At 35.7% G+C, this 22,624-nt stretch overlaps 1 protein-coding gene across 1 annotated transcript in view; it reads right to left on the bottom strand.

The window, feature by feature from the left end:
* SOS1 (SOS Ras/Rac guanine nucleotide exchange factor 1) overlaps positions 1 to 22,624 on the bottom strand; it is a 167,459-nt gene that overhangs the window by 51,373 nt on the left and 93,462 nt on the right. The window contains 2 exon segments of the mRNA XM_043981139.1: positions 9,433 to 10,088; positions 10,786 to 10,913. Of these exon segments, the coding sequence (XP_043837074.1) occupies positions 9,433 to 10,088; positions 10,786 to 10,913 (784 nt within the window).

The following is a 22,624-nucleotide window of genomic DNA, read 5'->3' as shown; positions in this document are numbered from 1 at the left end:
TTTGGAGCCTGACAGAGGAAACATTATCCTCCAAGAAATGATGGGCCTTCTGCTTAAGCCAATGCTCTTTATATACAGCTGTGGAGATTTGTAACAACTTCAGACAAGCAATTTACCCTTTCTGGGCATTAGCTGCCTAATAAATGAATGAGTACAAGAGTATGTATTTTACTGCTCTGAAGGCAAAGGGCTGGATATTGCCAGTTTATCATAGAGTCCATTCAAATACATTAATTTATTTGAATGTTACATTAATTATGTATGGTTAGCAGAGTATCATCCCAGTTTTACAGAAAAGGAAACAGTATCTTAGAGGTCTTAACCTCTAATAATAATAATAATATGACATGGTCACATTATTGAGATCAAGTAGTCAACTGTAACTCTTTTCAAAAGATTTCAGCTTTTCAACAACACAAAGAAAGGCACAAAAAGCAGCAATATGCATTGAGAAAGGATATTGGTATTACACACAAATAGGAGTGTTTTCAGGAAGAATGTTTGACTTTTCTGCTACTTCTCTGAATCTGATGGTTTATCTGAAGTACCTCCCAGCTCTAAGATCCTAAATAGAAATCTTTCCCACCATCTAAATTATTTCAAAGATAATTGAAATAAGATAAATTCAGTTATAAAATGCTAAAATAATTTAAAATTATTATCAAGTTATATTAACTAAAAAAGGGCTTGAGATTAACTTTGATTCTGTTACCCTTAACAAATCTCCTTTAAAAGTGTTATTATCTAACTACTATAGACCTTCCTTCAAACCAGACACACAGTAGGAGTTTCTGAGGCTGGAAGTGAAGCAACCACTCCTACTATCAACACTGTTGTCACCGGATGTAAAAAGGCTAAAGTTTAAGCTGTTTTTAGCTAGACTGGAAGTGAGTGGGAGCAAAGTCCTGCCACCAAAGGAAAAAAAAAAATAGTAGAAGTAAAAAATAAGCCAAGTGAATTTGGCAGAAGTTTTAGCATTCCCAAAAAGCAAACATCTTAATGGCTGAACATTTGTACTTCTTTCTTTTTGTTACTTTTACATACATATACATATATACATACACACACACACATATATACAAATCTGAAGTATTAGAAGAGATTAAAGGAGAATATTTCAAAATATATCATGAGAGGGCAATATGGATGTCTCCATTTACCATGAAAAAAAGGGGGAAAGCTTTAAAATGTTTTTTCCCCTACTATAGTGTTTCCCAAGTTTGATCCAAATATTGGGCAATATTGCAACTGGAAACCTTTAACCTGCTGATATAAAACATTAGTTTGATGTCTGTTACTGTCATTTAAAAAAATCCAATGTGGAAAGACAAGGTAATTTAAACAGAACATAAAATTAAGAGTTACTTTTTTTTTTTAGTAGGAACTGTTACATGCTTAATTTTGTAGACATTTTGCTGATCTGGTAGCAGCAGTTACTTTAAAACATAAGTAATGAGGAAAATGAAGAAACAAATCAAAAGGCTACAAAAGAAGCTAAATTATGGCCAGAAAGTCAACTCTTTTCTCTTTTAAAAATGATTTTTCTATGGATAACTTCCATATGTCCTCTCTACCCTGGTATACTGACACTAGATAGAAACATCATTCTTTGACTCTAAAGGACTGTTATACATCCACGATAATCTAGCAAAGACCACTGCCAGTGTCCAAATGCCTAAATGCTCAAATTCTATGGATAATGTAACTATTCTACCTATCAATGAACACTCAAAACTGTGATATCTTTGATGGGTCTGTCTTTTCCCTCACTACATATAATCACAATCTCATGTAGCAGTCATTCATTACCTGATGGTCTTTTCTTAGGACTCATCTTTCTTGATGCTCTGCTGACTACCCTCTTCTCCTTGATCCTGGGTCCTCTCTCTGTGTTTTCAACACCGCCCAGCCCCCCCAACTTCTCTCCTGGTTTTTCTCCTTCTGATTATTTCTCAGTCTCCTTTGCTGGTTCATCATACATACTGATGACTTCATCAGCTCCTATCACTTTATTTTTATTCATCTCACTCATAGGTCTATACATACAACCCCAACCTCTTTCTTCAGCTTTCATCCTGCATCAGTTGCCTACTGGACATTTCAAACTAGGTGTACTGGTGAAACTTCAAACCCAACATGCCCCAAAACGTATTCATCTTTCCCCTCATATCCACCCCTCTTCCAAAATTTCCCCTTTCTATCAAAGGCATTACCATTTTTCAAGTCGCCTGGATTTGTAACATTGGCATTACTCTTAATTTTTCATTCTCCTTCATTCCACATATAAAATCTTAAAAAATTAAAAATCTGGGGCAGCTAGATGGCGCAGTGGATAGAGCACTGGCCCTGGAGTCAGGAGTACCTGAGTTCAAATCTGGCCTCAGACACTTAACACTTACTAGCTGTGTGACCCTGGGCAAGTCACTTAACCCCAGTTGCCTCACTTAAAAAAAAAATTTTAAATCTTAAAAATTGCCCAAACTTAAAATTTCCAACTCCTACAACATCTCTCTCATCTGGCCTGTTCTCTCCATTCACTTAACCATCACCTTTTTTCTAGAGCAGAGCTCTCTAAGAAGGAGTCATGGCATGACCCCAAAGAGTGTGTGACCAACAATTGGAAGGTGGAAATATGGGTTACGTCCCACCCTCTCAGAGATGCTAACTGTAGGTCTTGATTCCAGTAAAACTACATTTATTCTTTACCCATTTTAGTCCAATATTCTTGCACTCTGGCAGCTTCTGATCTGTGTAAGCTCCCAACCTGAAAACATATTCCTGCAGTGTTGGCCCCTCAGGGTAGGCATAAGCCGACTGTGACCTAGGCACCCATAACAGCAGCAGCTGTACAGGGACCACTGGGAAAGTTAGCACTCTTAAAATCATTTTCCTCATTCAAGACCATAGCTCAAGAGCCATCTTTTACACACTTTTCCTGGTCTCAAATTTTGATACCTTTTCTTTATTATTGTTTTGTTGTTGTTTATTATTATTGTTGTTGTTTTTTGGTGGTTTCAGTTGTGTTCAACTCTTCATGACCCCATTTGAGGTTTTCTGGGAAAAGATAATGGAAAGGTTTACCATTTCCTTCTCCAGTTAATTTTACAGATGAGGAAACTGGGGCAAACAGGGTTAAGTGACTCGCCTAGTTTTACCTGAAGCCAGATTTGAACTTGGTAAGATGAGTCTTCCTGATTCCAGGCACAGCACTCTATCCACTGCACCACCTGGCTGCCCTTACCACCTCTCCTTACTTTATATTTAACTACCTTGCATTTATTCTGTATACACGTAAATAAGTACGTATTGTCAGTCAGGCAGTAGGCATTTATTAAGCGACCATCATATGCCAGACACTGTTGTAAACTCTAAAAAGAGGCAAAAGACAGATCCTCTTCTCAAGGAGCTTCCAATCTAAGGAAGAGCTCACAATGGAATGCTGATAGACTGTAAGCTTCCTGAGAATAGAAATAATAATGACTTTTTCCCCTATTTGTCTGCCCAAATAGCACTTGATGACAGGATGATTGATTAGCTGGCATCATCTCTATAACACACAACTTCTTCAGTCCAACTTCCAAGTCTAAAAGTTCTAATGTTCCTCCTCCCCTTAGCATAACTTAAATGATTATTCTTCAACAGATTTCAGTCACTAGGTTATCAGTGACTTAAAACCATTTTTAAAAAACCTTTTTTTTTGCTTCTGTTATTAGTAATGCTTTAAAGAGAATATGCAGATAGTCAAGCCTAGTGTTTGATATATTCTAATGTGGCTGATTTAACCCAGAATGAACAAGACTTTTTATCTACTCCAGGCAATTTCACTGGCAGTCCCCACCTGCCATGCTGTCCCTTCCCATCTAAAACTCCTGGTTTCCCTTGAGTGCCAGCTAAAATGCCACCTCCCGCAGGGACTCTTTCCATATCCCTTTTAGTTTTAGTCCCTTCTCTCGGTAGATTATTTCTAATTTATCCTGTCTGTAGCTTGCTTGTACACAGTTGTTGAGACTGTGAGCTCCTTGAGAGAAATTCATTGAGAGGAAATATCTTTTACCTTACTTTTTACCTCTACCACTGAACAGTGCTTGAATCATAGAAGGTGCTTAAAAAAATACTTGTTTACTGATTTTACCAAGACCTGTTTTTAAGGCCTTATGCTGTTGACTTTGTGTTGTCTTTTCTACTGGGTTTTATTAAAACAATGTCAGAAATTTACCTGGACATTGAGTTTGGTGGTAAAGTCTGGTCTTTGTAAGAGTATGGCAGATGCAGTACAAAGAATGTACAATATAGAAACGTTTGTTTAGGTCAAGTACAACCTCCTTTCCACCCCTTCATAACCAAACCCTGTTAATCAGGATGTCTGTTCATGTGATAATTCTCCCTCTAACACAGCCATTTAAAAAAGTTAACAAGAAACAATAAGCTACTCAAAAAGGATTTATAAACAATCACTTTTGAAATCCTTAAGAAAGGAAACAGCAGCAAAGCTGACGCACAAACACTTTTTAACATATCAGAGAGTTTTAAAAATAGAACAGCTCTGCCTTATAGATCAAAAATTATCCAAAGATTAAAAATTAAGACACTTTAGTCACTCATCTGTAACACATAAAAGTTCAAGATGTTTTATTTTGTGTGGATATGTAAGACCAAAAAATATTTTATATAAAAATGCCAACTGTCTTTTAAATTTCAGTAGGTTCTCATATACTACTTCTATTCTTGATAAAGGAGGAAAAAAATGCTCCCTATGCACAGGAAACACCTTTTTTCCTACTTCAGCTTAAAATTTTTTATTTTCAATATAATAACAGTTCTGTGTTATTAGCCTCACCTCAAGGTCATCACCTTTTGCCAAAAATAGATTTAAAAAATCAGGCACAGCATCATATGAATGCATTTATTTTTCACTATTAATATGAGGGTTTATTTTTGTATTTTCCACCTTTCTTAATCTTGAACCACATTTTATTGCATAATTTTCATGGTCTTTGCCTAGTTCTACCTTTAAATTGAAGTTACTCAGTATAAAATAAATATTTAGTTTGGAGGATTTTCCTGCATTCTGTATAGAATGTTTTTACCCCTTTATCTTCAACAACAAATGTTGGTATGTAACCTGCAAATAATTTCATGGTGGTCTTTTTTGCAAATATGTTTCACAGCACTGAAGTATGAGATAAGCAAATGTCCCCTGATGTAGCAGTTCTTGTTGCCTTTGGACAGATGATAAGAACAGTTCCTCCACCCTCCAAGCCATCCTTCTATTTCACTACAACTTCCTTTTGTCTTCTAATTTTGTTTACAGTAAGGATGTTAAAGTTGACACAATTCAGTTCCTCTAGTAGTTTGTCCATGAATTGGACAAAATCTCACATTTAGAGTACAATTGCTAAGTTAATATTTATGGCAAAAAACTGTTGATCCTAGCACCATCTGTCCCCCTTTTTTTGCTCTTGCCATTGTCCTCATGTCAACTGCACTCAAGGTAAACTTATGGGAAGACATGGATAAGAGCTTCCCAGGCTAGGCAGGTGTTGATGGCTTATAATCTATATGTCTAGAGGCATAAAAAATCTTATTTACGTTTTAAAAACATGCAAGAAATCCTCAAGTATACCCTAAAATCTATTGCATCAATCCCTCTTTCCTCTTCCATCTTTACCATAACAAGTTCAAGCACTCGTTACCTCATGTCACTATTGTCATAGTATCATAATTGTTTTCCTTGCCCTCCTATGCTCCCCTCTCCTTATTTACCTTTTAACTTGGGTGACAAATTAGTCTTCCTAATGTATAGGGCAACCATTGCCCTTCTGCTAAAAAACTCTTTAATGTAGTTCCTCATTGTCTACCTGAGTATGACATTCAAGGTATTCTACAGTCTGATGGCATCCTACCATACCAACTGTAATGATTGGAATAACGCCACCTGCTGGAGACTTACTGTAGAAGAGTTCCGCCCATGAAGTGAAGGTCTTTGAGGGCAAGACCAGGAGTCTTTTCTTTGGCGTCAGGAAGTGATGCTGGGTAGTGGGAGGAGGAAGGAAGAGACTGGCGCTCAGTCTCACTCTCTTGCCTTTGGACTCTGGTGGATAGTGGAGCTAGAAATGTGCTCTCCCTTTAATAGATGGGAATCTAGGCCTTTCTCTCTCTTTACCAAATTCTTATTCTCCTTAATAGACGCTTAAAAGTCTAACTCTTGCTAAAGCTTATAATTTATTGGTGACCACTCATTAGATATTTTAGACAATTTAGCCCTTAACCCAACTTTATTTGACAATATCTCCCTTTATACACTATGTTACAACCAAACTGGACTGTTCAAATTCTGCCTCTCTGCCCACATCACTTACACATGCTGCCACATCTGGAAAAGATTCCTTCCTCTCCTCTCTGGCTAACATCTGTCTCCTTGAATGATCAGTGCAGTTGTTACCTCTTCTATGAAACCTTATCTGATTCCTCTAGCTGCAGGTGATCTCTGTCCTCCTTAGGCATCTCATACTACCCATTTTGAGAGTGAGAAGAGTGTCAGACTTAGAATCTGATCCTTGTACTAGACAACCAACCAGGAAACCCTGGGCAAGATGCTTCACCTACGTGGCTCTCAATGACCTCATCTGTAAAATGAGAATCATTATTAATAATTACTATACCCAAGCTCATCAAGTTGTCAGAAAAGCATTCTAAAAATGCTAAGGTGCTACATAAATATTAGATGGTATTATCATGTCTTGTCTTAAATCACTGAAGAAATGTGAAGACAGGCTATTTTAGTGGTTCCCTATTGTTTTTAGGAAAGAATGCAAACTCCTCTGTTTGGCATTTAAAATCCTTTATAATCCGGCTTCGCCTTCTTTCCAGGCTAAATACACATTACTCCCCTCATTCACCAGCTCTCTGCTGCTTCCTGGATGAGACATTCCATCTCCTAACTCTACTCCTATACTGATCAACAAGCATTTAAAACAGACTGATTATGTGCCAGGTGCTAGGCTAGGTACTGTAGATACAAAGACAAAGGAAACAGTGCCTTTCCTTAAGGAGCTTCTATTCTTTGGGGGAGACAACATGTACAAAACAAAAAGAAGTTAATGTGGGTCTCTTCTTGAAATGCTCTCTCTCTCATCTTGGAAACCTGAGTCAATGGTGCCACATCCCTCCTCCCAACCCTCTCAAATCACTGTACATTTGTTTTTGTATGTATGGTATATTTACTTATCGGTGAACATGTAGCAGAATGCAAACTCACTGAAGGCAGAGACTTTCTTATTTTTTTGAAAAATATATATCCCCAGTAAATGGCATAAAACTGTTTGCTGATTGTTTGCTTGAAATAAGAAATCTAAATCTTAGGACCACAAAGTATTGGTTTCAAAAGAGGAGAAAGAGCTTTGTTTACACATTAATAATTGAATTATTGGGGGCAGCTAGATGGTACAGGGGATAGAGCACCGGCCCAGGAGTCAGGAGGACCTGAGTTCAAATCTGGCCTCAGACACTTAACACTTACTAGCTGTGTGACCCTGGGCAAGTCACTTAACCCCAATTGCCTCACTAAAAAAAAAAAATTATATAAATCTTTAGCAGGTTAACTTTTTATGTCTAGTTTGTAATATGTAAATAATGAAAATCACTTTGGTTAGACCCATATGTATAATTTATAGCAAAATCTGCACACTAGTAAACTTCCGGTTGAATATACTTATATCTTTAGAAACTCAATTCCAGAGAGATTAAGTATTTTACCCAAGGTCACATAGCTGGTAATTGTCAAAGTCAGGATCTGAACCCAGGCCATCTGACTCCATATACAACACATGGGAATTCAAATTGATATAAATAGGGGACAGCTAGGTAGTGCAGTGGATAGAGCACCTGCCCTGGATTCAGGAGGACCCGAGTTCAAATCCAGCTTCAGACCCTTGACACTTACTAGTTGTGTGACCCTGGGCAAATCACTTAACCCCAATTGCCTCACGAAAAACCCCCAAAACCAAAAAATTGATATAGGTATTTTAGTAGGGCATAATTAATATAACAAATTTACTGAGGGGAAAACAATTTCACACAACATATTCAAAAGTCAAATAAAAACTATGTTTGAAAATTACTCTTTAATTATCTAAGTTATTGCTTTATTATTCATTTTAAAGACACATGAAATTGGTTAATTAGGAAACAAAGTACTTTATGGTCCTTGGTGATCATGAAAAATATGACCTCTAAGGTCTCTTCCAATTCTAAAATCCAAATTCCATTATTTTAACCTATTTATATGCTTTCAGAGAGGATACCTATATAGGTATAGTATTTTTAAAATGTAATAAAGAAAGCAATAATATCAAATAGGAAGAGATCCAATTTTACTAAAGAATAGTGAATTTTTACAAAGTTAACTCAAATGAGTGAAATTTTTTTGAAGGAATTGAGAGAGCCTAAAAACTAAAAACTTGGGAAAATTTTGTTAAAAGACAGACTACATGCCTCTGTCAACGTGACACAACAAGAAGACACATTTGCAAGAAGTAACAGCAACTGGGGGGTAGGAAAAAACCCAAAATCTTTATATAAGTATTTGGGGATCTCTTACTTTATGGGAAAGGTAACATAACAATAGTCCCATAAATCCTAACCCTATTAATTTAGCTGAGATTTTATTTATATTTCAAATACTTTAAATTTAGTAAATGTTCAGTTTCTCTATTGAATTTCATTGCTTATTTTAATTTGGCTAATAATCATTATAGAAAACACCATTAAAATGTAATATTATTCACTGTATCTGCAAAACATCAGACTTCATAATGCAGTGTTCAGAAAACTAAAGACTTCAATTTAATGTATAGAAAATACTGAGAATATAAATCTTTCAGAATTTCTAGATTTAAAGAACAAAAACTAAGAAACACTTTCTCCCCAAACACATATTTGTTCTATCATTGCAATTTCCATAATGAAAATGTTATATACATTAATTCATGTTAAAACATACTAAAACATCTTTTTTTAAAAAAAGTTCTAATAATGAGGAGAGAAGAAAAAAATAGAACATATATTTGATGAAGAAAATGGATTATATTACTGCATATAGTCTGGGCTCTGCCACTTACTGGTTCTGCCAAAGAGGGGAAAACAACCATCTCCCTAAGCCTCTACTTCCTAACCTTCAATACAGGGATTCCATTTACCTAAAAGGGTTATTGTGAAGAACAAACGAAACGTGGAAACATTCTGAAAATTGTGAAACGCGAGCCCCTTTTGAAAGGTACTTTACCAAATGAAGTACAATGCTATGGAAGGCTAGTCATAGGTAAACTGGAACAACAAAAATGTCTGAAAACAAGAGGTCATGTCATTTCGTATTTTAGGGAGGATCTTCTTGAAGGGGAAGATGGAGACAATTAGCTGCTGTGGGTTACTTACCAGCATACATATGGTAGGTGAGGCGCTCTATAAGTTTGATAACGGTTCCGGCTTTGATGATTGGAATTCCAGACTTGGGTTGCATGTTTTCTTCAAACACAATGTTTTCTTCAGAGTCTGGTTCTGCAAATCTATACAAATCAGAACTCGGAAGCCTCATCTGCTCCTCCTTCTCCTCCTGCAACATCGTTACATCCAGCATCCTTTCCAGGGTACTGCGATACTGTAATGATATCAGTGCTGCCATCCAGTTGTTTTTCTCCTCAGCTGACTTGGCAGAAAATATAACACTATTTTCATCTTTTAAGATTATTTCAAAGGCATGTTTGTATTCGTTAGTGTCATCTTTATCATTGATTTGTACCTTGCGCATAAAAAACTTCTCTTTGAGACGATACTCAGCATTGCTAGCACCAGGAAGTCTTGGCTGACCATGATTTGATTTACAGCAAATCATTAGGCCATCAAAGAGAAATATGTGTCTCTCATGTTTGGCACCTACACGTGTGAGGGTTCCTTCCATGATAAACTCATTGCAACACTGTCCAATGTCTTTTCCCTCCCAGCCATCGATGTTCTTCTGAATCTCATTCATTTTCTTTATTGCTAGTTGTTTCCCCTTCATCTGTTGGCTATAAAATCGACATGCAGATTCACTGGGAAAAAAAGAAAGCATCATTAGTGCATAAAGAAACATAACTTATAGTATATATATAAAAAAGGGTTCTGGTAAGTGACTCTTACAATATATTTTTAAAAGTTATATTGATAAGGAATTAAGCTTTTTTCCCCAAATAGGTTAGTATTGCAAAATTATCAAGGTTTATAATTAAGACAATACAACAAAGAAAATTACCCGTTTCTTTCAATACAGTGATCTATTTCAGAATAAGTATTTCAATCTTAGCTGCTAAATAAGTAAACATATAATAATCTTTGATTAGTATCTGACAATGCATGCAGCACAGATTTTTGAAGAAATATAACCTATCTTTAAGAAATAGGAAAAAGTAGTAAATTGGTTCTGGATTCTGAGTGCTAAAATAGATTTTTTAAAAGCTGCTACAAATGTTACTCTGAAGGAATTCTACCCATAAGGAAAGCGCTGCCTGTTCTTGTGCTCACCAGTTAGCTCTCAGGAGTCCTGACTGTGAGCATACAGGGAAACACACAAATATGAAAGCTTTTTCAAACAATAACATATTCTCTTGGCTTTGATGTCACTTCCTTTCAAAGACCAAGCTTGTCCCTAAAACTGTTTTCCTCATTGTTTACTTGAGGAGGAAACTTGGAACCCTGAATTTACAGCACGGCATTCAGGGTGGAAAGCAGGAAAAGAATGGAAACGTTTACCTCAGTCTCCGCTTTGCAAGACTCTTGGAACATATTCTTTCCATACTGCTCTGAAGGTTAAGCAAAGCCGTTATTGCTTGTTTCAAACATTCTTTGTCTTCTTGGTCTTCACTCTTTTCTTCTAACTGCTGCAAAGTTTAAAAAAAAAATCTGAACCAGGAGAACAAGTGTGGACAAAACAATAATTTATTATCTTCAATGATGAATGTGACATGCATTCTCTATTTTTTCATAGCACAATAAGACCAAAATGTCAAAAGAAATTTTTTTAATCAAGTGAGCTCAAAGATGAATCATTTTTAAAAAACTGTTTGGTCAGAAGAAAGGAGGGAAAGCACGTGAGAGATGATATGGAAGTACAAATGACAGAAACTCGGCAAATGATCGGCTATGGAGGATGAGAATGAGAAACAACTTTTAGAAAATGATTCCACAATTGTTCTCCTACCTTTCCATTCTTCTTATAGCTTATTCCCTTCCATGTACTCTGTGATCCAATGACACTGGCCTCCTTACTACTCTATCTCCTGGCTCAAAGAGTTTTCCCACTGACTGTTCCCTGTATCTGGGATGCTTTCCCCCCTCCCTCATCTCTGTTTCCCAGCTTCTTCAAATCTCAGCCAAAGGACTACATTCTGCAAGAAGTCTTTCTTTTGAGATCACCTTTGTTTTATCTAAATTGTATATCATCTTGTTTGTACATATTTATTTACATGATTTATTCCTCATTAGACTGTGAGCTCCTTGAGAGATTCTTGCCTTTCTTTGATTCCCTAGGGTTTAGCAGAGTGCCTGACATAGTAGGCACTTTATATATATATATATATATATGGACAACTTATCACAATTATCTGAAAAGGTAAATTTCTTTCTTAATAAAATACATAAAATATTGAAACTCTATAAAATTAATGAATGACTATATAGAAAATATTATTAGTTATACTTCAATATTCTAACATGATGATTTACTTATACGAATGTATGCATATATGTGTGTATATGTTTTCTATGTTCACTAACAACATCAGCATTTTCCCAATAAGACTATATACTTCCAACTCCTGCTGAGAGGTATGATTTTAACAGACTGTTTGCTTTGATGATAACATATATCTACCCAGTGCTCATGGGGAAGGGATACTCTGTCATCATATTGTCAGCATATAGGCAAGTTACCTCTCAACATACAACTCCCCCCTCCCCCCAAAAAAAAGTGAAGAGGAAAAACTACAGTACATGCATTGTGGAAAATTCAATTAAATATCTTTTATTCATGTTAGTTTTTTACTGTTGTCACCCAAGTTAAAGAAAGCCTGATACAAAGATATATTCAAGATGTATTCTCTCTTTATTTTAGTTACTTTATAGGAAGGCTGATTGAAGAGCTGACATTTGAAATAGACTAATTTCTAATCCTATCATTCTGCCCTCTTTATTCCTTTCCTGTTGGGGTAGTAAGAATTTTGGGAGATGAACAAAGGTTTGCTAACTACTTCATGAAATTTTCAAAGGCAGCATAAGAACTAACAATGAAATAAATCTAAAACAAAGAGCAAAGTTCTGAACTTCACAGTGCATCAATAGAAAATCATTTCAATATTTAATTGTTCAGAAATAATGCTGAATGATAGCCAAGTCCACCAGAACACAGGTGTTCAATTTCAAAGTAAGACTGATAATGAAGCACAATAAGAAAATGTTTTATTCTACTCATTTAGAAAAAGTTAAGTTCATAAGATTCATAGAAAAATAAATCAAAATCTCATAATACCCTCTTGTGATAAAAAAGGAGGACAATAAAGGACATTCAAACAATTTCAACTAGTCTTAAAAAAAGAACTGTCTGAGAAATGTAGTTACCTCTTATAATGTAATTCACTAAATTATGAAAAAATCCTGTAAAACCTTTAGAAAACCATTAATACTAAAATATAATAATAGTCCACAAAACGATGGTGATCAAATTGTATAAAATGTCATTTTTACCTTCATAGTATTAGGCAAGCATCTAAAAACAAATTTCAAAGTAATAAGCGATCACTTCTAGTAACAATACAGGTGTTTCTGAAAATCATCTTTGTTCTTTCCCTTCTTTTCCTTAACATAGATGGCCTAACCTGGATATGGGTGCAGGTTAATGATTCAAGATAAAAATCACCAAAACTCTAGCAGTTGTTGCTAAGGAAACAACCTGTGGCAGCTAATAAGTAAATGAGACCTCAATAAGTAACCATCCTCTTGTTACCACAGAGACATTTAATACCCTGTTTTCATAAGTACTGTTTAATAACCCTGTGCATTAGTAATACTCTAATTAAACAAATATTGTATATTAAAAAGGTTTAAAAAATAACCAAGCAGCTTGATGACATTTCTATATGGGAGATTAGATTGAAACTGCCTAGGGAATTATATTCCAAAACTCAATGGAAATCCAAGTGCTTTGTGGAGATGACAAATATTTTTCAACAGTTGAGGGAGCCACTTCTAACCCACCTTTGCAACTAAAAAGCAGTAGTGGAAATATGTAACAAAATGGTGATCTGTCTGATAAAAGTAAGTAAAGAGAAATGGCCAGCTCATACCATATTTATAGTTGTCAAAAAGAAAAAAAGGATAATTGGAATTATTTGAAAAAAGTTTAACTTTTCACACCCACTGACCCAATAATGTCATTATAGATAAATATACCAAGGAGGTGACAAAATCTACCAAATTAAACAAAGCAGTACTTGTTGGAGTAATTAAAAACAAGAAAAAATGGGTTTTCATATATAGAGTACTGGCTGAATAAACTATGATATAGAAATGTAATGAAATTTGATTTAGCTATAAAAAATAAGAAATATGAAAGACACATGAGTTAATACAGCTTAGCACAGTAGCTACAAAACCTTACTCAAGTAACAGGCTCCCTGAAAATCAGAATGGATGATACAAAGGCTAAACACCCTATGAGAAAAGAAGAAATATTAAAACAGAAGAAATTATAAGGGCTCTCATACAAAAAATTCCAAGTGACCTAGAAAATAAAAGTTAATTTAAGAATCACTGGACAACCTGAAAACTATGACTAAAAATAAAAAGGATAGCATATTTCATCAAATTATGAAAGAAAATGATAACATTTTTCACAAAATGACCCATAATGTCATCAGGGGACATAATAGAATAATAGGGCAAAGATCACCTCCTAAAACAAAGCCCAAAATGAAAGCTCCCAAGAAAATGATAACCAAAATCCTGAGTTTCTAGGTCAAAGAAAAAATGCTTTTAAGTACTTAGATTTAAAAAACAGTTCAAGTTAAGAACTAGTTGGACTCATGCAAAATACAGCAACTATTGCCTTAAGTGTCTTCACTCCCGATATTCCCGAAGACAAAATACATAGGCTTAGAAACAAGAATAACTTACTCTCCCAAATTAAGTATCCTACAGGGGAAAAGAATAATTAATGAAATAGAGAACGTTTAAGCGTTCCTAGTGAAAACACTGTAACTGAGAAGAAACTCTGAAATATAGACACAACAGTAAAGAAAAACAATAAAGCTAAATAGAAGTAAACAATCAAAAATATTTCATAAGGATGATGTTTTGTGTTCTAATAGGAAGTGGAGATGGAGTGTAATATTAGCATCTCCATAGAACCATAATGTCATCAGTGATCATAGAGAAAGTCAAATAAGACACAAGGCCTGAGAGTTAACTTTTGTTATGTTTTGATGTTATTCAAAGAAGAAAAGAAAGTGTGTGGGGGGGGCGGAGAAGGATATATAAAGGAAAAGTGGAGAAATAATGTGGGAAGCAACTTAATTGACAGAACTAGAGAATGCAAGTAGAAGCCATGACAAAAGAAAAGGGTATGGGGGTAACAGGTATCACTTAAACCTCATTTACATCTGAGTTATTATTAGTGGAAATAGACAAAAGTATACAGATTGCTCAGTTGTTTATTACAACTTTACAAAAAATGTATATTAGGACATAATCCAATACAAAAAAGAATCAATGTTGAAGGCATTCTTTACTATTATATGCTTATTGGTTATATGGCATAGCTGTCTGTCAAAGGGAGCAGGAGAGAGACTGAGAAATTTGGCAATGTAAAAAGACAAAAGATATCAAAAAAATTACTTTTTAAAACCCTCAAAACAAATACAGAAAAGCAGAAATATTGAATACATCTTTCCTAATCACAATAAAATTTTTAAAATTCAATAAAGGCCTACTGCAGAAAGGACTAAAATTTAATTGAAGACTAAATAACAATTCTAAAAATAGGCTGAGGAATGACAGGTAATTTTTAAAATGTCAAAAACAACATACAAAAATATTTGTATGCATCCAAAGCAGTCCTTGGGGGGAAATCTATATTTATCTAGTCATTTTCATCAGCATAAAAGAGGAAAGGACAAATCAACAAACTGAGTATGAAAATAAAAAAATAGCAAAACACAGCATATTAAGAAACACAAAATACAACATCCATTTATGTTCCAAACACATGAAAAGAAGAATAAATGGACCAAGAGCCAGCATTATATGTAACAGGGATAAACTAGAGTCCAATACGGGGGTAAAGCAAGGATGTCCATTGTCAGTATCACTATACTCCTATAATAAAAAATTTTACTAACAATACCAACTCTAACTGAAACTACTAACAAAATATAAAATAAATGTACACAAATCACCAAGATTCCTGTATAAGACCAACCAAACCTAGAAGGAAGTAACAGAAAATACCAAAGATGTGAGGGAAAAAATATCAGACCTACTTAAAAGATCTATCCCACTCCCTGAAGCAATTGAGAAAATAAAAACTATTGAATCACGGGCCTGTTCTAAGATATAGGTGGGAAATGCTTATCTGAGTCATCTATATATGTACTGAGTATATCCTTGATAAGGATATTAGTAGCAAACAAGAAGGCTTTCATTAGCACTACTGAACAGATCGCATCTTGATCATTTAAAAATTATATAAAACATAAGATTGAGAGCCAAGATGGCAGAGTAGCGAAAGCATTCACTAAATTCTCCCAAAATTCTCCTCCAAACAAATTTAAAATAATGCCTTTAACTTGAATTCTGGAATAGCAGCCAACAAAAGGTCACAGTAATTCATTCTTCCAGCCCAAGACAACTTAGGAGGTCAGAAAGAAAGATCTATGACACAGGGGTGGAAGCTGACCTGGAAGCCCACATGGATGAAACATACCAATGGCAGGACTTGGTGGTGGGGGTAGAAGCAGCAGCAGCTTTGGGAGCTCTCAAGCCAGAGACAATAAGAGAACCTGGCAACTGATCAGAAAGAGATTACAGGGGCTCCCTATGCTAGCACTGGATGAAGAACCAGACACGGTTTGGCAACTCCACTGCCTATGCCCACTTTTGGTCAAGAGGGAGTGGAAACCTTGAGGGGCAGTATCACTTCTGGTCCCAAGGGATCAGGGGCCCTTCCTGGGTATGGACCTCAGTGCAGTGTGACAAAATAATGGAATTTGGCAGATACCCAGGGGCCCCACCTGATTGATTTAGTATTGTTTGAATTGGGTGAGAATGAGAAACTGACTAAGTACTTACTTGGGGATGATTATAGATATAGGCCACACCTGGCCTGCCCTGAGCAAGGTGTTAGTGTACTACTGAGTTACTAGGGGACCACTCTCAGCCATCTAGCTTGAAGGACTTCCCCTTTGGGGGTGGGGAGAAAAAAATGTAAAAAGGGGAATGCTCGCTCTGAGAGCTCTCTTTCCATTTGGTGAGCTTCGAGAAAGGACTGGAGAGGGACTACACAGCTGACTCCCATTGAAACTACGGACCCCAGGTGGTGAGTGGAATTAAGCCAGTTCTTTGAGCTAACTGAGCAGGAAGCAAGTTTGGGTTCAAGTTAGTCTTTGCTAGAGCCAGGGAGCTTATACCTTTTTCTCTTCCCCTATTCCCTTGTCCCTGGCTTTATTAACTTCACCTTTGGTGTAAATTTTATTCCCATTAATAAAACCTGGTTTGTTTGTGGAAAAGAGGCTGTTAATCTCCTTTCTTATTAGCCTGGGAGAAATAACTGAAAAAGGCAGCTTGGAAGGGAGGAAACTTTGGACCTAGAGGTCTCTCATTATTTTCTGACCCCCCAATATTACCACGAGTCACCCAATTAACTCTCCCCATAATAAATTTGGCCCCTACAGCAGGACAGGAGAGCAATGACCACATCATCTTGGAAGCACTGAAACCTTCCAAATGTCCAGCTCTGAAAACAGCAGTGCAGAAAAAGCCTGAAACTTGGGACCATTTTTCTCCTGTCCCCCATTGGAAACCTGTCCAAATTTGTTCCAAAATCTGATCCTACTGAATAGAAGCATTTGAAGACACATGAAATGGAATGTTAAGATTACATGAAACAAATTTGACTTTTACCTTCAGAACTATCAGAGAAATATCATTATGTGTAACAGGTATTAGATTGGACTACATGCAAATAATTGTAGAGGAGGAAGAATCATTTCTACATGCATAAGACTCTATTTGAGGCCTTATTTTAGCATAACAATTCTTTTTATTAAAACTGATCACCAGGGCAGCTAGGTGGTGCAGTGGATAAAGCACTGGCCTTGGATTCAAGAGTACCCGAGTTCAAATCTGACCTCAGACACTTGACACTTACTAGCTGTGTGACCCTGGGCAAGTCACTTAACCCCCATTGCCCTGCCCAAACCCCCCCCCCCAAAAACCAAAACCAAAAACAAACCCCAAAAAACTGATCACCATCCTACCATGCTCCCCAAAGAAAACATAAGATTTCATCATGTTTATTGCTGATTGATCAAATAAAAACTTTTATAATCAATCTCTTTTCATACAAGTCATTTGCAATTCATACACCAAAACCACTCACTATTCATTAAAAGACACAACAGGAAAAAACTCTGATCAATGACCTAATGTCATAAACATCAAGGAGAAGTAAAAAAGCAGGGACAAATGTGCTTGCCAACATTTTATACACACACACACAAATATACACACATATATGTTTATGTGTATACATATACATACACATACATATGGAGGAGATCTAGTGTAGAGTCCAAACTGAACAAGATTTCTCTGAACATGGTGTGGTTCTCTAATGTTCCTGCTTGTGGGTGACATGGCAGCAGCTGTAGTACCTGCCCTCAAGGACCTTACATATCAATACCTAAACAAGTAGGTAAGAAGAAAATACAGGAGCACTAATGATCAGGGAAAATGCCTTGTAGGTGGTGACATGAACTAAAATGGGGAGGGAGCCAAGGAGCCCCCAGCTGATAGCCTGAACTAAGCTGGGAGATGAAGTGCAGAGTCTGGTGCTCCAAAGGTAGAACCCACAGACTAGAACACTGAGACCGTGAAGGGAACCAAGTGAAATCCTGAAAAGAGAGGCTGGAGAAAGACTGAGAGGGGCCCAAGGTGTTTCTTGGAGAAGGCAGTACATCCACTAATGCTTCTTAAGCAGGGAAGGGAGAGACAGGGTAGATAGGATTTGGGAACAGACATTTGGCAGCCAAGTGGAGGAAGCGCTGGATGCAAGCAAACAAATTAGGAGGTGATAGTCCAGGTTAGAGTTCACAAGGCCCTGACACCGGGTGATATCCAGGTGAATATAGAGAAGAGCCTGGATTTGAAAAAGAGGGTTGTTGTGGCAGTAAAAATGGTAAGACTAGTCAGTGGACTGGGTGTGGGGTGAGGAGGGTGGGAATAGGTGAGGATGACTACAAAGTTTTGAACCTGGATGACTAGAAAACAGGTGCTGTTCTCATAGAAATGTTTAAGTAATTCTAACTGACATTTAGTATTAAGTGTCTAAGTCATTTTAAAGAATAACCATAAAGATAAACAGAAATGGGGGGGGGGAGATAACTGAGGAACTTCAGCATGATATATTGGACTACATTAGTAGGAGGACAATGTCTCTAGAATAAGGCAGCAATGTGTAGAGGAAAGAGCACCGAAAAGGTCAAAGACCTTGCTTTCACTTCTGCCTGTCACTTACAAACAGTATTAAACAGGGCTAATGACAATTATACTTTCAACTTGACAGGGATATTATGAGGCTAAAAGAGATAATGTAGTTTATAAAACTCCCTACCCAGTAAATTTTTCCTCATTGAAAACAGTTCACCTAAGAATCAATGGGAGAAGAAGATGAAATTGAAATAGGGTTACCAAGCTAAAAAGAAATCTCATCAAAAACAATTTTTTCCTTTGTGTAGCAATGAGTAAAAATATTTCTAACTCCATATAATAATTATGAAAAAAATTACTGGCAAAATTTTTAAATAGCCCATAGCAATACATTAATAAAAAAATGAAATATATTTTTAAAAAATCATGTATTAATTCCTACTCCCTACACAAAGCAGTAGGCAAATCCTATCTTTTTGGAGTGTCATGAAGAAATATGATTTGTTATTCAATAAATGGCAATTCTAAATTACATGACAATATACTGAACACTGTACTTAAGTAACAATCTTACATTACATAATTAACAAAAATTTATTCAAATTACTCCAATACTTACTAGCTAGGTAGCTTTAAGCAAATCATTTATCCTATGAACCTTCTTTTCCTCATCCGTAAAGTGGAAATATTTGTACTGTGTACTTGACCATTGTGATCAAAGTGTTTTGTAACTTTTCTCTGTATGTTATGTGTATATATAGATATACATAGCCACATACATGCAATATAATTGAACATATTATATACAGGTGAGTTGTTAAAAGGGAGAATAATACATTAAAATTATTTATCATGTCTGGCTATAAGAACACTTATAAGATCCTAAAAACCCTATTAAAAATAGATGCTATCTTCTCAGATAATGTAATTTACCCACAAGAGGAAAGAGGTATCTTGAATTTTGCTGAATCACAGTGTTTATGTTACATAGTCTTTTTTGAAAGCAATTCTACTAAAGAGACAAATTTACAATTCTAAATCTTTTCAAAGTCACTAGAAACTCTGAATTAAAGAAAGAGCTACCAAATATAGCAACAGCAAAATGCTGACAAATAATGTTAATTAAGTCTTCAGGCACATAAACAAATATTGCTTCTTCCCAGACTTGATATAATTATTTAGACCTGAACACTAAGACTCAGGACTATTTTTGGCTATATAAATAAGATGACAAAGTCAATTTCATTATTTTCTCTTTTAAAAAAGGAATTAGAATTTACATATTTGATGAAAGAAATCATCATAAGACAAGCAGAAGGTAAGCTAAAAAAAAATTAAACTATGTTTCTAAACCTCAGGCTTACTTTCAACAATACAAATAAGCATAAATAGCACTTGACCCTCCTTTTTGAGTAGGGAATAACTTGGGTTGCTTTTTTTTTTGTTTGTTTGTAAATACTTCAAAGTCAGTTGCATTACTGGGAATAGATGAAAGGTAAAAGATCTATCTACAAATTAAAAAAAAAAACCTATAAAAAGCAAAACACAAAGAATCCAAAACCAAAAGAGCACAAAACCAAATCCCGGTTTCCCACATTTGGACTCCTCATGGGGATCCGACTCTTCCTAACTTTTTAGTTACTGAAACATTTTCTGAATGTGAGCAGCTCTCTCGCCTACCTGACGAGTCTGAGTTGCAGCCCTTCACTGTTTCCCCTCCTATTGTTGTGGACATCACAGCCATAACAAACACTGAAGAAGAGCTACAAAATGCAAGAATAATGGAAAAGCAAGTTAAAAAACTGAAGGGTGGAAAGGATCCTGGCAATCTGAACAGGAAGCCACCAATGGAAAAAAGGCTACAAGGAGGAGGAAACTGAAAATACAAAAAAGAAAAAAACAAAAACAACCCATCAACCACAACTGCTCCATACAGCAGTTTAGTTGACTTGGGGCGAGAAATGGAAAATATGGAATGACAGACTCATCTCTTTACAATAGCCCTTGCAATGTGTTGTCCTATAGCCAGACATTCATATCTATGGCCAGGGTCTGCACAGAGGCCATTTTCATTCAATGTTTTGAATTTTTTCCCCTTCAAAAGCTGTGGAAAAGAAAACACAGTAGATAGAACTGCTATGCTTGAGAGAGAGAAGCCATATTTTATAATCCTTTTCTCTATCTTTAACTTCTGGTAATAAGACATCAGTTGCTGTAAATCTCAGTCTAAGTCTAAAATTTGCTGATGCATACCACCTTTAAAATGATTAAGAGGCATAAGCAGTGGGTTATAAAAGTGCTTTCAAGGAGTGGCAATGAGTTTCATCTGTTTCAGCTACCAAATGGCAAAAGCAGTACACCAAAGCGTACTTTGCATCTGCCGTGGGGGGCCTACTGAACAACTGCCACAAATTGAGGAAAGGCCTTTCACTAGTAAATACACACACACACAGAATAGGTACAATTATTTCTTTTCCTTTGCACTGAAAATAACCTAACTGCACCTTTATGGGTGGCATGGACATCACTGAGTTTCTGTAACTGAGTCAACTTTCTAAAATTTTAAGTTGTAAAGCAAGGGTTGAACTTCATTGGTAAAGGGGGATCCTCCCCAAGACCTCCCTACACCAATAAAATCAGTTATAGTTTTAGGGGGGAAAACCCCTCAAATCCCAAAGAAAACCTACTTTGAGGGAAAACAGATCTATCTTTACATTTTTTAAGATCTACTGCAGTTTTGAACTTCTATGTTTTAAACCTTTTGCATTAAAATTCCCATGCTTAATATTCTGGCCTGAAATTTTTGTAGCAGCTGTAATATTAGCAAAAACAAACAAACAACAAAAAAACTAGGGGAAACAGGTCTATACTTCAAGTAAGTCAAGTCATTCAAATACCTAGTAAGATTTTTAATTTATTAAAATTTACTACAAACCAATAGTCTAAGGATTTAAGGCATTTTGAGGAATCTTTAGCAAGAGCCTTTATTTTCTAAAACTCAACAGCATTGCCAAGCAAATAGTGAAACATTAAAATAGTATTTTGACAAGTATAACACTTCTAATTGTGCTGGTCCTTAATTTCATGTCAAGTTACATTTAAGTTGTATTGCCCCTCTAATTATATCTAAACAGTCTTTTCTTTTCTACCTAAACCTCTATTCTGAAGCAGAGATCTTGAATGATATTCCTACCATTTCTCTCTTTTTTTTCATTGGTAAGAAACCATCAATAACCCCAATGTCATCTATTTTGGGTTCTTAATCTAGGAATGTTTATATTCCTGTTAGATTTTGTCTGGCTTAAAAAAAAAATTTTTTTAAACTAGGATTTTGGGCTTTCTAGAAGAATAGAATCACACTTGTAGGTGATAGATTTAGAGGGCCACCTAAGGTTATCTAGTCCAACTCTCTCATTTTACAGATGAGGAAACTGAGGCTGGGAAGTGACTTGTCCAATGTTGATTGAAGTTATTGTCAAATTTTAAAGTTGAGATCTTGATCTCATGCATAAAAATTAAACTAGAATAATGAAATAATAAAACATATACTTTAAAATTAAACAACTCAGAATAAGGAACCATCATAAACATTAAGACAAAAATGGAATTTTTTTTCAAGTGCAACTAGAAAATTACCCCCCCAAAAAATTATTGTGTGAATAAATAGAGGATACCTTCCAAATGCCTCATAAGGGAGGAAAAAAATACTCTCTAGATTAGATGTGATAGTATTGATTGCATTTAAAAAGAAAATGTAATCTTCTTAGGAATTTTAAAAATTGAATATAGTCCTGAATGACTTTCTGATTTGTCTGGTTATACATGGTTATACATTGGAGGCCCAAAATAAAACAGTAACAGAACAGAAGATACTGCTGATTTAAAATAGTAA

Source organism: Dromiciops gliroides, chromosome 2, assembly GCF_019393635.1.
Source record: "Dromiciops gliroides isolate mDroGli1 chromosome 2, mDroGli1.pri, whole genome shotgun sequence".
Lineage (NCBI taxonomy): Eukaryota > Metazoa > Chordata > Mammalia > Microbiotheria > Microbiotheriidae > Dromiciops > Dromiciops gliroides.
The sequence above is the reverse complement of the archived record's forward strand: the minus strand, read 5'-3'. Positions and strand labels throughout refer to the sequence as shown.